Source organism: Synchiropus splendidus, chromosome 1, assembly GCF_027744825.2.
Source record: "Synchiropus splendidus isolate RoL2022-P1 chromosome 1, RoL_Sspl_1.0, whole genome shotgun sequence".
Taxonomy (NCBI): domain Eukaryota; kingdom Metazoa; phylum Chordata; class Actinopteri; order Syngnathiformes; family Callionymidae; genus Synchiropus; species Synchiropus splendidus.
This window is the reverse complement of record NC_071334.1, coordinates 58,679,114-58,695,376: the sequence shown is the minus strand read 5'-3', so window position 1 is coordinate 58,695,376 and position 16,263 is coordinate 58,679,114. Positions and strand designations below refer to the sequence as shown.

Below are 16,263 nucleotides of genomic sequence, written 5' to 3'. Positions count from 1 at the left end.
GGGGAGCTGTGCCGATCTAGAGGAGGGATGACATTCTGGAGGTGAACCTTTCGCACACTAATTTCAACAGTGCTCATTCTGTCGCGACCAAGACTGCTCAGGAAATCAAGTTTTTTTTTGTTGTTTTTGATCATAATAACAAAATCAGGTAAGTAACATATAAAGGCATTTATTGACTGACATCACTATCCGATAACAAAAGCGTGTGTGTGACACAACAAGCCCAGTTGTCGATCTCGGGTGTTTTTCTTGGCAGAGTAAAGGTGACATGGTGTGGAAGAGAGCGGCTCGCAGTGAGTACAGTGATTGATTTTAATGGCTTCATAGACAACTATATAAAACAGTTTTGTAAAAATTCATGCACTTTCAGTGTAAATTCATCTTGAAATATCGTGGAAATGTATTTACAACAGAGTGAACCCTAACAGTGATTCAGTTCGCTGGTTCACCACAAATATACTTGGCTGCATAGAACATCGATGTCATTATTGCCTACGTAGAAAATCAAAAGAAAACAAAAAGGTAAGTCTAGCAGGTGCTTCTATCTGAAAGACAATTGTCACGCCCCCTTCCCGCCCGCAAAATGACTTCTCCCTCTTCTGATTCAACATGAAACTGAGCAAGAGTGAGTGTGATTAGAAGAAAGTTCCCTTTACCAAAAGTTACATTCGGAGCTTCATTACGACGGAGCTATTGTACACAAAGACGACAAAAAGCCTGAGTTGATGGGGAAAGTAGAGTCATAATAAATTCCAAAAGCCTGAGGAAAAGACCAACCATTTACTATTTTACAAAAATTTACATCAGTATAACTGAAAGGAAAAAACATGACACAGCTCGCTCACAAAAAGAGAATGCAAGTTACTTGATTTTTTACAGCAAAGATATGTCATTAAATAAATCATGTCTGTTGGGAACCTGCAGGGAAATGAGAAATGAGGTACTTCAGGTGCTGAAGCCTGAGAGCGCAGACGCCGCCAACATGTGACCTCTGGTCGAGTTAACACTTAAATAAGGTAGATAATCACATTGAGCGTGGAGGAGATGGATGTCGACAGTCAAACAGGATCCAGTGTCACGGCTTTGTGGGAGTTTGAGGCAGCACCCAGGGTCGACTGAGTCCAGTTTAAAAAAAACTCTTATAAAAATAACAAAACGACTGTGCCGCGGAGCCGACAAACACCACAGTTTTAGATTTTTAAATACAAAAATATGTTTTGTTTTAAATTTGCTGCCTGGTTGGAGCCGCTCCATGGCGTCCTTCTCCCAGGTTCCCGAGGTGAGCTGCGCCAAGGACTGGTGCACAGCGAGGAGTCCACGGTCCCTGTAAGGCATCTGCTGAGGGGGGAGTCTGTGGCTGCTCACAGCAGACCCTGGAGCTCCTGCTATGTCTTTCGGCTGCTCCAGATCTGCTCCGGCGTGCTCTTGTGGTCTGACGAATAATCGAAGGGTGAGCGGTGTCCAAGCGGCGAGCGGGAGTCGTACGGTGATCGCTGATCTCTGGGAGAGCGGGGTCCACTGGCTGAAGCTCGCTGCTCCGACTGCCAGTCTGAGTGGTAGCGGTAGGACGAACGGTGGTCCGAATGGGGGTGGTCCTTCATGTCGGGCCGGTGCTCTCTGGTAGAGCGAGAGTCCTCCAGCTTCCTGTGCTTACCGTCACTGTAGTATCTGGAAAAAACACACACCTGACAGTCAAAAACCACGATTTCGTTCTCGGCGTCTGTCTGAAGAAAGTCAGATTTCTTGGCATTTCTAAGATGAAGGATACATTTATAGGAAACCTTTTTAAATCGGTGAATGTATGGAAACGAGAGAAAAATGAAAAAAAGAACAATGAAAAACATTTCATAATTTTCTTTTCAGTTTTTTTTTTCAATAAACGTCAACAGGCAGCTCGGTTACTTTAACGCAAGAGACTCTTATACAGCATTAACAAAGGACATCTAATGTAATTTTATTTCTTTGGCGCAAAAAAAAAAAAAACATTGTCGCCCCCTGGTGTCCAATTTCAGTCCCTGCCTTGTAAATGGACTCAAATGAAAACTAAGATGGATCTATGTTGTTGTTATTGCTTTGCTCAAGAAGTCAATTTTACGTTTTCAATTCATTCATTTAATCTCAGACGAGTCCAGAATTGTAAACTGTCCATGAGCTCAGAAGTCCTCAGATAACAGACAGCCAGATTTTAAACATGGACTTGATGTGCAAAGAACAAAGGACAACTAAAGTCTAAACGGTTTGTTTTGTAATGTTCCATATTCAGCATAGTTCATATAGTTCAAGCTCAACACTCAGGGTCGATTGACTTGACGTTCACATCTTTTCGTTGCAGATGCATTGCTTGTTTACACGGTGGCGTCCGGGAAAACAGCGCATTTTGAAACAGGCCTCCGAAGCCAGACAGAAATCCTGTTGTATACGCGTCAGATTCATCACGACAACCACAACGATGACTGCGCTTGCTGTCATGAGCCTGTGTGCGCCACTTCTGTGGGTGCCCCTGCAGATGCACCGCCACCTAATGACCATGTGTAGGTACTGCAAAAACATCTCCAACTCCTGCCAGAAGCGGAATTTGGAGCTGGCGCCTTGTTAAACGCTGTTTCAGTAGGTATGAATTTCCTCGGCTCCATTCGTTTTTAGTGGTGCCAGGTAAGTGTGGCCTCAAAGAACTCCACTCCTCCCCACCAATGACTGTCTGACAAAAAATATTTACTTTGATTTATGCGTGCACCGCATAGTTTGCCATTCCAGAGGAGTATGAAGAGCAGAAACATAAGCAGCTGTAAACTAATTTGACTGGCACACTTTTGCCCTTCCAACAAAATCTGACTTCATGAAGCAGTTGTTGATGTCCGTGTCAGCTGATCAGGTGAGAACCTGATCCATGAACAGAGTTTAGCTGGTGCAAATGAAATCACACATCACCAGAGAACAAGAACCAAGAGACGTTCTACTTGACATCACAACTTGCAGTCATGTTCTTGGTTTGATCTGTCAGAACACATTTAGTTCACATATAGTGACAATGGTAGCCATGTGCACATGAAAAATAAAACTATTAACAATTTCTGGTCTTAAAGAGCTTGATAAAGCCTACCTGTCTTGTCTGTCTCTGTCCCTGCTGTCTGGTCTGTAGTGGTCTCGGTGGTCCTTGCCATTGCTGAACGAGGAGTACGGCCTCTTCCTGGAGTCTCCAACTGGCTTCCTGTGTGGATCTGAACCTTGTCGCTCCTTGCTTCCGCCACTGCTGTCATGGTATCTAGCTGAGGGTTGGAGCCGGTCCGAGCTGTAGCTGTCCCTGCTGCTCTCGTCCTGGTGGGAGTTGTCCTTTAACCTCTCGATGTCTGTGGACACAGCAAGTCTGTCAGAGGACTGTGACAACTAAGTAATGTGACTCCGGGAATGAAGCTCACCTGTGTGTTTGTAGCCAAAAGTGTTGGCGTTTCTAGCATTCTGCTCCATGGCCTGCTGAGACAAAAACATCTGCATAACAGGATTCTGAGAAGACACAGAGTCCCTAAGAGGGGACTGATCCAAACAGAAGTCAAGCCTTGATTCACACATATTCCAAATCAAGTCATTCAGAGCAGCTGTGCAGGAGCAACATACCTGGGCAATCTCTTGCCTCTTCTTGATAGCATGTTTATAGAGCTTGTGAAGTTTCCTTGCATCAAACTCTGTGAATTTTGAAACGAATATCCACAAATTTCTGGAGGAGACAAACACAATCAGTCATTGGTCCAATTCAAATGCACTGTATGGGTTTAGGATGGATGTAAGAAGGCAGGTGCAATGTTGGATGCAATGTTGCTCGACTGGACTCACTTCCTCCACTGTTTGATCTGGTCAGGGTTGGAATATTCCTTCAGACACTCTGTGATGTGATCTCCAATCTTGATGAGACATTGTCGGGTATGTTCCAGCTGCTCGCGCTCCGACAGTCCCTTCTCCGGCCGATCCAGTTGCTTCAGGGCAGCTTTCACAGGCCGCATCCTCTCCTTACACTAGAAAGAAAACACAATAAATGTCCATCAGGAGTGCGACAGAATGACTGCCATATCTTAACTTAAAAGTAAAAAATTCCATGCTTTCCATTTGATTGATTATTTCAGAATAAATAAAAAGTACAGAGTAGTAATACAACTACCCAAAAAAACAAAAGTTTTTTTTTTAGTACCGGCAATGAAAATATTGAAGTCAAATCAATGACAGAGCAAAAGTGAGATTGACATTTGTTCACACATACACTATCCATCAGTTTCTATAGTCAGCTGAGGCCCTTGAGGAAAAAATGTTTGCCAACCCCTGTACTTGGTGGTGCAACGGCTGTAACTCAAACCAAAGGAGTCAAACTGCAGAGCCTTTAAGTAAATGTTCAACATGAAAAAATTTAACTTCTACAGTGAAACTAGAGTAGTTTGTCAATGTTAAACTGGTTGAATTTGTGGCTTGAGGATGTATTGGAAAATTGCTTTTGTCTTAAGACTTGCATTTGTTTTTGTTTTTTTTATACGACAGAGTGTGTCTGTCGCATTTGTTTGTGCCCCACTGTGAAGCTTGGAACGATTGGATTAAGAGTGATAATATTTATCTGACACAGTTGCAACTCTCCATGTCAAGTCTTTTCACATAAAATAAATATTGACAAAAAATAACCTTCACATACATTCGAAACTCAGACATTTTTTACATCATATATATTGAAATGGACTGATATGACATTGCCACTTGAATCAGCACTACAACTGAATGTAAACCATCCACACTTCTGACAAGCTACGACACAAACCTCACTTGACCCGTTTACCGATTCAGTATAGTAAAAATTAGGTTTCCAGTACTCACCACACTGAAGGTCTTCTGGTCCAGCTCTTCTGACTCTTCAGATATGGGGACATTCTCACCACTGGCTGTGATGTGGACAGGACCATCAGAGGTCCTCTTCATTCGCTCTCGTGCCTCCAGCTTTACTTCATTCTGGAGAATTTAAGATACAAGAATAAACCAAAATCAAGTTGACGTGCTGGGTAGGGAGGTAAAGTTGCTTTTTTTTACCTTCTCGTTCGCTTCTTCTTTTTGTACTGCTTCAAGAGGCTTAAGGTCCTTCTTGTCTTTTTGCTCCTTTGACTCCTTGATCTCGATATCTTCCTCCTTTTCCTTTTTGAAATCTTTCTTCACCTCTAACTCCCCCGAAGATGACAACTCTTCCTGCTCTGCCTCTTCTTCCTCCTCTTCATCGTCATCATCATTATTATCCTCATCCTCGTCATCTTCATCATCGTCATCATCATCTTCCTTCTCACTCTTCACAGTGACCCTTTCAGTTTTGGCTCGCCTGCTCGGTAGTTTCACTGGCACCACCTCCTGGAGAAGATGCATTCTAAAGTCAAATTTCTATCCCTTGACTACTCGTTACTTGTTCATTCACATGCAAATAAATTACCTTTTCCTCTTCAATTTCATCATCATCGTCCTCATCGTCATCATCATCTCTCGTGTCTGACAGAGGGTCTGAGGATGGGCTCTTCACTGTCTCATCTATCTTCGTGGGCTTTTGAGGTTTGCTCTTCTTGCTTCTTGGTTTCCTCTTCCTGGAGTTGGCCTACATTCACAGAGGAACACTTAGCCACTGACCAACAGCAAGCAGGAAATCAGAGGTGAGACTCACCGTTCCAGTTTGTTTTTGAGATTCCTTCTTAGCTAGGTCTTTGCTGAGTAGCTTGATGAGGTAGTCTGCTCTGGTCTGTAGCTGCTTAGCCTGTGGTTTCTTGTCAGGGTCGTCTGGTAGAAGCTGATAATATGATGGCAACATTGTTACACGGCTGATTCATTTTCATCCATCATTAACACTCAAAGAGACGAGACAGACTGATTCCTGTCTGTCTACTACCTTGTGTGTGAGATTGAGGTCGGGGTCCATCTTGATCATCTCCCAGCTTCCATAACCATACTCATAGATTCCTATGAGGAGGCTGGAGTCATCCTCCTTCCCCCACTCAATGTCAAAGTGAGCTGCTTTTGCATGACATGGAATCATATACCTGTTGAAAACAAACAATTTTAAGACGACATCGTACTTCTTGTATGAAGCAATACGACAAAGGCGACTGCTGTCACTCTTCAATATGACTTCATCTTTAAAGGGGAAAAAGGTTACAACAAATCAAAAAGAATGAGACAGAAATCATTGGCAAGTGTGTGTGTGCTAGGTTTATAACATTTTGAGGTGGCGTTGTATGACGGTTCCCTCAAAAAAAATACTCGTTGATGACTCCCATATAGAATTAGCTACACTCTTCAACCGACAGAGGGCAGCTAACATGTTTCTTTCTTGTAGATATGGCAATGGATTAAAGACACATTCACCATCATTCACAGAAAGGTTCAGATGCCAGGTTGTACCTCTTTCTTTCCTCTGCGTCAGATGGAATGGCCCTATGGAGGGGGGCCAGCTCTTCCTCATGTGAGATTACAAGCTTAGCATTCACCTGAACACCAGAGATTCTGAATGTGGGCCCCTTCACCTTCCCCCTCCTGCCTCCTACAATACAAGTGACAGAATTCATTACATCTGTATCACCACACCTGCAAAATGATGAGTGTCTACAAGGCACACTGCAGCTACCTGAGCTTTTCTCTGGACCGCATGGGTTCTCTCGTAGTGTTCTTACACAACCGTTGTGGACCGTTTCTGCCAAACGCTTGAGGTCGTGTTCAGACTTGTCCACCAGCTCAGCGTCTCGAGCAATCGCATCCAACCTTCGGGAACAATGACATGCACATTTAAGATGACATAAAAATAAGCATGGTTCAGTCCAATGAGTGCCACCAACCTCTCGAGAGGTCCTCCGAATTTCTTGTAACTTTTGACAAACCTGTGAACCGCAGAAAAAAAAAACATGTAAGCATAGATCGTCAACAGAAGATGAATCCTGATTTAGTTTTACTGACCGTCTGATTTCAGCATCACTAAAGCCCTTGATGTTTTCTCGTGGTATCGTTCGTGGTCTGCCTCTTTTCTTTGGCCTCTTTCGGTCTGAACCAGAGTCGCTATCGGAGCCTGAGTACCTCCTGTTTCTGCTCGCTCGACCACCACCCGCATTAAAGCTTATCTGTCCCAACATAAGCAGCAAACATTGTTCATCAAAGAATAACTGATCTTTTGGAGGAAGGAGTCATAAAAATGCAAAGTTACTACAGACTCAGCATTGAAAGCCAGTATACCTGTTTGGCACAGTTCCTCATGCGTGGAAGCATGTAGATCTCCTCAAGTTCTTTTTGTCTTTCTTCCTCCTCCATCCGCCTCCTCTGCTCCTCTGGAATGATGTCATCCCAACTGCGCTGGCTCCTCTCAGAGTCCATGTCGATTTCCTCGTCGTCCATCATCGAGAAGTTGGCCACCTGCATAAGTAACAGAGGCTAAACTTTCCTGGCTGGTCAAAAAAAATCGTTGTCAGTCAGTTTCAATGTCATACCTTAAACTGAGACAACAGCTCTTCCCCCACTGTAGACGGTCCTGGGTCATTCTCTCTGGTCTCCGCACGTTTGAGAATTTCATCAATGTCCATTTCCTTAATGAGAAGAAAAGTAGACAGTTATCCTTCATGCATCAAAACTCTCATCATGAATGAAAATATGCCCAAGTGCTACGCGAACATACTGCATTTGGACAAGACTTAAGTCCAAATTCTAAAGACAGCAGCAGCAACATACCTGAGGCTCTTGTTCTTCACCCTCTGGTTCTTTGAAAAGCTCTTCAGCACCAAATTTTAAAATAGCAGACAATTCCTCCTTGTTGAACGGTGCAGAACTGTATAGATGAGACAAAATCCATGGGTTACAGTATTGTGAGGAATAATAGGGGACGACATTCAGGAAGAGATTGCCTTGCCTGGACGGAGCAGATCCTGTGTGAAGAACTGTTTTTCCTGTGGTGTCCATCCTTTGAATCACAAGGTGGTCCAGTACCATTTTCTTTTTAGCTCTTTCAATAATTTCTTCCTCTACAGAGCCCTTTGTAACCAAGCGGTATATGTTGACCTGCAAATCCAAAAAAAAAAAAAAAAGACAATCACGCATGTTCTTTGTATTTCTTTGTAATGTTTTTTTTTAACTGTTCGAAAGCAATTTATCGATTCGATTAATGAATCATGAACATAATGACAAGCTACTTGTGTTACTTACAATTTCACCATGTTCATTTAATGAAACATTATATCAGTTATTTAATTCAAACCAAAGTTAACCTGTCTCTTTTGTCCGATCCTGTGCGCTCTGGCTTGAGCTTGCAGATCATTTTGAGGATTCCAGTCTGAGTCAAAGATGACTACTGTGTCAGCTGAGGCAAGATTGATGCCCAGACCACCAGCACGGGTCGATAGGAGGAAACAGAAATCCTGTGGGGACAAATAAACAACTCATTAGTGAATCTTTTGTGTCTATCCAGTAAGAGTCAAATGTACTTGCGATAACAAACCTCAGAGCCCTCAGCATTAAAATGGTCCAAAGCCTGCTTCCTCATCTCTCCTTTGATTGAGCCATCCAGCCGCTGAAAAGGAGTCGCTTACAGTCAGAACTTATGCATCAACGTTTACAGGTAAAAGGTCCACCATTCAGCATTCGTATTCATTACGTGTACCTGAAAGAGAAACTGCCGGCTCTTCAGGTACTCAGCCAGGATATCCAGCATCCGGACCATTTGGGAGAAGATAAGAACTCGATGTCCACGTTCTTTTAAACGTACAAGCAGTTTGTCTAATAGAACCAGCTTTCCACTGCTGCGGATCAGATGCTGTGAGAGGGAAGGGAGAACATGTTTATGTCTCTGTTGACAAAATTATCAATCAAAATAATGTTTTCTTTTGAAATTGACCCTTAGCTAATTTAACAACAGTGATGGATGCAATGCACCAAATTATGTTTTAAAAAAGAGAAATCTAAATATATTGAACATTCTTGTTACTTTGCAACTTGAAAAAATAAAAAGACAAAATTCACACATTGGACCAACCTGTAATGCTTCAGCCTTGTTAAAGAACTCATTGTCCTCTGGGGGCTTGATAAGGTAACAGTGATTGCAACATTTCTTCAACTCCATCATGATGTTCAAGAAGCCTGATGTGCTGCCTTTGGTGCCTTTACTCAAAGCCTTGTAGTTCCTGGTCAAGATCCATCTGAACACAAAAATTTGGTTAAACATCAGCTTCTTGAAAGATATTGGCTGCACCACAGGCATAACATATTTGTTATTCACATGCCAATATATAAAGGACACATTCATTCTAAACCATTTCAAGGGTTACGTAAAGGTAAGGATATAGGTTCTCACTTGTAATACTGCTTCTGGATAGCACTCATTTCCACTCTGAGGATCTGTTCCACTTTGGCAGGAAGAGATTTCTCCACATCTTTTTTGACTCTGCGTAGAAGAAAAGGTTCCAGCTCTTTGTGCAGACTAGTGTAGCCAGAGTCTCTTCCTTTGCCGTGCTCTTCTTCAAACAGCTCCCAAGAATGAAACCTGTTTAGTTCAAAAAAGAAGAACAGTTTTGGAACAGGCAAGTAATGACAAACTTTTCATCAAATTTCATCAGCAAATTACACAAAGTAGATCATCACCTCAAATAAAAATCAGAGCACCTTTACTTGGTGGGTTTATATATACCCGTGGTTTAAATCGACTAAACTTTCTGTTTACTACAGTGAATTAAATAATGGATAATGGTAATGATAATGGATGAAGACAAACATGCACGTCAACTATTCAAGTCAAAAAAAGAGTTCCACTTACTTCTCAGGCATAATGAAGCGTAGTAAGGACCATAGCTCTTTGAGAGAGTTCTGAAGGGGTGTTCCTGTGATCAGGAGTCTATGATTGGACTTGAATTCCATCATGGTCTTGTACAGGAGCGAGTCATCGTTTTTGAGTCTGTGAGCCTCATCGACGCCTATGAAAGCCCAGTTCACATTGCCCAAAAAGGACTGTAAAGAAAAACATGTCAAAGAATTAGTTTATGCATTTAAATTACGTACTTCTATACATGACACATTATAGCAGTTATTGACCTTGTCTTTGAGAAGAATCTCATATGTTGTGAGAAGGATGTTGAACTTCAGTCTCTTGTTAAGAATGTGCATCCACTCATGAGTCCTTATCTGTAAGTGAGGTAGGACATTTGTCAGCCTATGTAAGTATTGGCACAATTTGTGACCATTATGCAAATTAAACAAATGACAAACCATATTTCGGCTGCTGATGTCTCCCAGGTAGACCACAATATTCATTTGCGCAGCCCAGAGCTGAATTTCTCTTTGCCACGATGTCAAAGTTGAGAGCGGTACTACCAGCAGAAAAGGCCCATACAACTGGTGCTCATGAAAGAGATAGTTGAGGAAGCAGATGGTCTGGATGGTCTTCCCCAAACCCATCTCGTCAGCCAGGATGCAACTGTTGCCTCTGCAAATTAATTGAGAAAAATGAAGCCGTACACTTATAAAACAAACTGCGCAGCAGCAAAATACTATGTCATAAAAGAAAAATAAAACAACTAATATCCAGGAGCAGAAACTCTAATTGTAAAAATGATAATGGCTCTGGGCCAGACAAGGGAGAAGTCAGTGAAAAGTGGAACATACTTGCACCAGGAGTGGGCCATCCAGTTTAAGCTGTCGAGTTGGTAATCTCTGAGCTCCAGTCCATCACCTCCAATGTAGGATGGTTGCTTCTTCATAGGCGCAAACCTTGGTCTCTGTTTCAACACCTTCACAGATGGAAATGGTTTTAATATCTATGCAACGTGAATCACTTGTTCCAATATGTTTGAGATTCACCTTGCACTCTCTAGATGGAATGGATTTTGATTGGTTCCTGCTCATGTAGTCATCAATGCATTTTTGGAACTTCTTTGCGATAAGAGCTCCATCTTCCCAGCTACACTCGGAATACGGCAAACCCTGCCACTTGCATAGGTAGTCTGGATAGCCAGCTGCAGACTTCTGATTCGAATGACCTGCTCAACAATATTAAGAAGGAGACCAATGGCTCAGAAATATTTAGATAAAAAGATAAAACAGATATGTTCAGATAAAAACTCAGGGGTTACCGATGATTCTCTCAACAAGCTGGTACTGAGAGTGTAGATCACTGATAAGTTCTTCTTGGCAGTTGTAATACTCAATGTCTTCGGGAGAGGCGGATTTTAACCTAAAAAAAGAAAGAAAGAAATTTAGCACTAGTTTTGGGGTATTTGTATAATATGCTGTCTGACAAAAGCGTCCAAGTTCTCTTTACTAAGTACATAATGCAACATGTCCTTCGATCAGATGGCAGTCCTTACCACTTTTTCTTTTCCTGCTCCTTCTTCTGAAAATTGTCCAGTTTCTTCATGCCCTTGACATTTTGAAGCTTGAGTGTCTCCTCTGTCTCCCACGTGTTGTGGATGTGCGCCCAGTTCTTCCACTTAATCAAGTACTGGACATCCCCAGCCTCTTTATTAGGGTTGAAGTTGGCATTTGGGTCCCCGTCTGCTTCAACTGCATATACTGTTGTCGTACTTCCCGTCGCTGTGACAAGAAAAAACATAATCTTCAAACGCATAATCTTCAAAATAATCAATTTTAAGATGAGAATTTACTTGTCACAGAGTGACATTTGACAAATATGACAAATAACACATAATAACCAACTTTATTCAGAGAGACTCCTTGATTGGATTAAACCAAATTCAGCAAAAAAAAAGAAACTGCGAAATAGGCTCCATATAGAGGTTTAGATAACAGGAATTTCAAAACAAGGAGATATTCGTGTTTATCATTTTAACAATTACAGTGGTTGGTTTGAGCGTGTTCCCTGCTTAATATTCAAATGTATGATGCTGCGTTTTATTTTGTCAACTCATGGTGATATAAATGAGGAATATAAGAAGTCTGAACACTTCAATCCCAATGGTGTAAAAAGTGAAAAAAAAAACTGAATATCTGGAACATATCTGTAAAGGACTGTTCATCTCAGCACTGGCATAAGATCACTACACACAGTAAAGCATGCATGAACTTTTAAAAATCCATCCTCTTAATTAAAAAAATGAACAAAACACAATTGCTCCTTTTACAGAGAAGTACTGCAATCACGAACTATGTGCATACATCAGGGAACCAATAATTAATAATCATTTATCGGGTACTTACCCCTTTTCCGTCCTATCCTGCAGTCCATTACTCTCTCCAGTGTTTCAAACTCCTCCTCTTCTGGCTGCGGGACATCTTCGCCAAGAACTTCAACAAGGTCATCTGAGTCTGTTTTCATCTCCTCATCCTCTTTGTAGCTGATGTTGACTGTGGCCTGCCTTCGAGGCCCTCCAGCAGCAGCCTTCTTGTAGCTGTCATCCTCATCCTCGGACGATGAGCAGTTCTGGGACTTCTTTTGAGTGCTGCTCTTTTTGCCATTTCGATAATTCATTCTGATGCGAAACAAGACGTGTTTGAACATTTAACTATACAACTGTGCACATCATCAAGAATCAAAATGGTTAATAGTTAAAAAGTATAGGGTAATAACCACACAGCAAATGTCTTACTTTGTTGGAGGTTTTTTGCTTTTCATCGTGTGACTAGGCTCATAGTCTGACGCTGTTTCATCGCCATTGTTCTCTGCTGATGAGTCTGAACCTGAGCCACTACCAGATCCTGACCCTGACCCGGAGTCTGAAGAGCGTGAATTTCTTCTTCTCTTAGATCCACTAGATGAGTCAGAATCATCACTACTCGACGAGTCCTGTTGAATACCAAACATACACACATACTGAGTGGCCCTCAAAATAACAGTGGTAAGTATAGCTTCATCTCAGTCACTAACATCATCAGAGCCACTATTTGAGGAGCTTTGTCGTTGCTGCTGCTGCTGCTGTTGCTGTTTCCTGAGCATAGCAGATCTTTGCACTGCAAGGATGCTAGGGTTTGACTTCCAGAACTGCAAATAAAGAAATAAAAGAAACCATGCTTTAACTAATAATACATATGAGAGATGAGAAATAATCCATTACAGAAACTATAGTCCCTTCACAGGCGAAATATGCAGTCTCATGATGTCCATAATCAGGCATCATATTGACCAAAAATTAAAAAGACAATAATCTGGTTCGTCTACCTCAGCTCCATCAATGTTTGACTTGTTTGTTGGCTCCATCTTTTCCTTGGGTTTCTCTGTGTCTGAATCAGAGTGGCTGCCAGAATCTGAACCACTTCCTGAGTCGCTGCTCCCTGACTGGCTGCTGCTGCTGGATGAGCTGGAACTGGAACCTGAACCGGATTTGGACCCTGATCCAGATCCAGAACCGGATTCATCATCAGAATTGCTATGGTAGAGAGAAAGAAGGAGAGTCTATGAGAGTGAATGAATGGGTATTGGTGGTTTGAAAGGAGACCATGTGAAGTGATAAAACAGAAGTGATAAAAAGCATTTTCTTCTGGCTGGCCTATCAAGATTTGATTTGACAAGTTTGGAGTTTGCATACATATCCAGACAAATGCATCTCATCCATGTTTACCTTTTCTGTAGTACTAAATATCAATGAGGAATTATAATACTGTGTGTCAAAAGCTCAGAATATAAGTATGAGAGCAGAATAATTACATGTAAGTAGACAAATAACCCCTCAAGAGATTCTATGCGCTAAATACAATATGCTCTTCAGTAATCAAATACAATAATCTAATAACTATTACTGTATGAAGCTGGAAGTAGTCAAACAACCAAAGTCAGAAGTTTGAAAAAAGGTATAGCTTTACAGGTGACACACATGGCCTTGTAATCAAAAGCATAACCATTACATTTTGATCTTTAAAGGGAAAAAAGAAAAGTACCTGGATTCTCCACTGCTATTGCTTACGCTTTCATCCTCACTCCGGCCAGCCATGTTAATGTCCAAAGTTAAGACTCCACCAGTCCCCTGGCTGCACTATGGTCAACGTTGCTCAACTGTAAGATACCAAGCAACAATGTTACTGACAATGTCAGACAAAATACACACTGGGTTTTAGATTTGAGCGAGAAACACGATGAATCATTTCAACAACAAAACATACATAAACAATCAGCATAACAAGGGTTGCACTTAAAATCCATTTGATTTCCCTGAAGGCTATGACCAGTATCTCTGCGTGAGCGCAATTACTGTCATAAATAAAGATGATAATGTTTCACTGTGACAGAAAAACTGAAACCAAATAAACGAATATATTGATGTACTCCTATGGGATTGGACCTCATCAAGTTAGCATGTTTTCCATAGTAAACAAACGCGTAGTAATGTGGGGTTCACCTGTATCGTGCTACAATCTTTCTGTGACTGCTAGACTGAACTTGGGCAACCTCTAGCTGGTGTTACTGCTCATAGAACTCGATGTCCCCAAGTTTCGAGGCATTAATAAAGCGTGCAATATTTCTAACTATGATTTTATTAAATACACGAAATACGTAACATTAACGATGTAGCGTAGAGATCGGCGATAAATACCGGTTCATTACTATGTACGTTGAAATCGAAACAGCTCCATTCGGGCTGCTGCCACTGGGTAATTCTACATGCTTGAGGCCTGTCAGGCCTGCCGACCTGCGCTTGCCTTTAAGAGCTCACAATCCGTGGTGAAATATCTTAAAAGCGAACAAGGAAACGTAACTGATCACAATCCAATACTCCGTGACTGGCTCTTTTAGGACTGGCGTTACCCACTGGCGACTGGGTTCAAATGTGGTCTACGTGATCATCAGTTTAGCCTGTGGCTAACAAGCTAATACCGGCTATTGGCGGGGTTGGTTAGCACTAATGTATTCAGACAGCCAACGCGCCAGAGAGCACATAATCCTCAAATTCACAACAATAATTTTCACCTGGATTAGCGCCAATGGACATATCCATGTGGAGTTGTAACAAATAATGGGTTATGATCCCGTTTTTCTGGCTAAAGCTTGTATATGTTATGCTCGTGTTTTGGTGTGTAGGTTCCCACAACAACAACGTAAAACAATAGAACCGACAATTAACCTGTATTTAAGCCGTGTGCTACGAGTAACTGCTGGGGTGCGTTGGTTTTTTTAGATTTTGTCAATTCTAGTTTCCAAAACACGCCGTTGCCAAGGAAAGTGTAGTTAACGCAAGGAAGCACGAGGCTAGCGCGGAAGCTAACAAAATGACCAAACTTTGCACTAGTTGTCTCAACCCCACCGGAATTGAACTGCGTTGCGCTGACAAATGTTACCTGGTGATAAATATTGAAAACAAATGCAAGTGCACTCATTGGCCACGGCAGCGCCGTGTACACGATGCTACAATTGAACTAAAAACACAAATTAGCTCACATAACTTCTTCCATCTTGTTTTCATTCGCCGCTCACTTCTCGCGGCTTTTAACATCAACATGTAACGTAAGACCACTTTCTCCGAACTCCGCGACCTCCTTCCCCGTCCCCAATGTCTCTGACCTGAGAAACTCCGGTGAAATAGTCATTCAAGTCCGCCAGTCGAGTCCAGGACTTCTTTCTTCTTTTATTAACAGTTATGGAACTAGCTAGCTTATCTCCCAGTGAGGGAGAGCAGCTCCCGACCACACACTTCACTGGAGCGCTGTTGTATCGCCTTCTCACTCTCCGCGCAGAATAAACAGTCCTTCGTCTCCGTTCAAGTGTAAACAAAGCCACGGTCCCGTTGGTTAATCCTGAGAGCTCAATGCTCGCACATCAATCCAGGATGTTCCGACAACCGGCCTCCGCCATGACGCCGTAGGGTTCACTTCAGTAGGAAACCCCGGACGGTGACGTCACGAGTCGACTGAGCGCTGCACTACAACAGCAGAGAGCATCCCACCTATCAATCTATCTATCTATCTATCTATCTATCTATCTATCTATCTATCTATCTATCTATCTATCTATCTATCTATCTATCCATCATCTATCTATCTATCGAATCAAGCATTTACAACAAACACGAAACTGTTGTTCATTCCGACCATCTTTGCAATACTTCAAATCCCGCCAAATTAGGTTTATGTATTTTGTATTGTGACACCTCACTACTGGTCCATCCCATTGCCACCTACCGGTAATTCGTGCCCACTGCTCAATCGGGGCAATAAGCCATAAACCCAAGTACTTGTCCTGCACTTGCTTCGCAAAATCCAATACCAAACCTGGTAGAAATATAATTTCTTCCTGGTCCTCTAGTATTTGTTATTTACTGTATGCTGTACTGCCAGGACAGTTGTGAC

The 16,263-nt window shown here is 42.1% G+C and overlaps 1 protein-coding gene across 2 annotated transcripts; it reads right to left on the bottom strand.

The window, feature by feature from the left end:
• Window positions 1-142: 142 nt before the first annotated feature.
• On the bottom strand, window positions 143-15,791 carry chd1 (chromodomain helicase DNA binding protein 1). Of its 2 annotated transcripts, none has more exons than XM_053867926.1 (36): window positions 15,479-15,791; window positions 13,861-13,975; window positions 13,145-13,352; window positions 12,854-12,967; window positions 12,576-12,772; window positions 12,187-12,458; window positions 11,337-11,562; window positions 11,103-11,203; window positions 10,831-11,009; window positions 10,636-10,760; window positions 10,240-10,456; window positions 10,066-10,155; window positions 9,791-9,981; window positions 9,332-9,520; window positions 9,014-9,176; window positions 8,642-8,794; window positions 8,480-8,551; window positions 8,250-8,399; window positions 7,895-8,043; window positions 7,717-7,813; window positions 7,479-7,574; window positions 7,228-7,404; window positions 6,955-7,115; window positions 6,837-6,878; window positions 6,629-6,762; window positions 6,406-6,544; window positions 5,894-6,044; window positions 5,672-5,794; window positions 5,447-5,605; window positions 5,059-5,367; window positions 4,849-4,980; window positions 3,829-4,007; window positions 3,613-3,712; window positions 3,417-3,471; window positions 3,101-3,347; window positions 143-1,668 (listed from the first exon to the last, which is right to left on the bottom strand). In XM_053867926.1, the coding sequence occupies exons 2-36, from the start codon at window positions 13,911-13,913 to the stop codon at window positions 1,386-1,388; spliced, it is 5,433 nt and encodes a 1,810-aa protein (XP_053723901.1). In that variant the 5' UTR covers window positions 13,914-13,975; window positions 15,479-15,791; the 3' UTR covers window positions 143-1,385. The 2 variants fall into 2 exon arrangements, with proteins under 2 accessions (XP_053723901.1, XP_053723910.1); XM_053867935.1 differs by having other exon boundaries at window positions 144-1,668; window positions 3,417-3,468.
• Window positions 15,792-16,263: the final 472 nt, after the last annotated feature.

Bases quoted from the DNA above. Each gene is read 5' to 3' on its own strand.
- chd1 (XM_053867926.1), bottom strand. From the start codon at position 13,913: ATGGCTGGCCGGAGTGAGGATGAAAGCGTAAGCAATAGCAGTGGAGAA. The intron at 12,968-13,144 runs GTAGACGAACCA...CTTTATTTGCAG, and splicing joins CAAACATTGATGGAGCTGAG to TTCTGGAAGTCAAACCCTAG. The intron at 5,368-5,446 runs GTAATTTATTTG...CATCTTCTCCAG, and splicing joins ATGAAATTGAAGAGGAAAAG to GAGGTGGTGCCAGTGAAACT.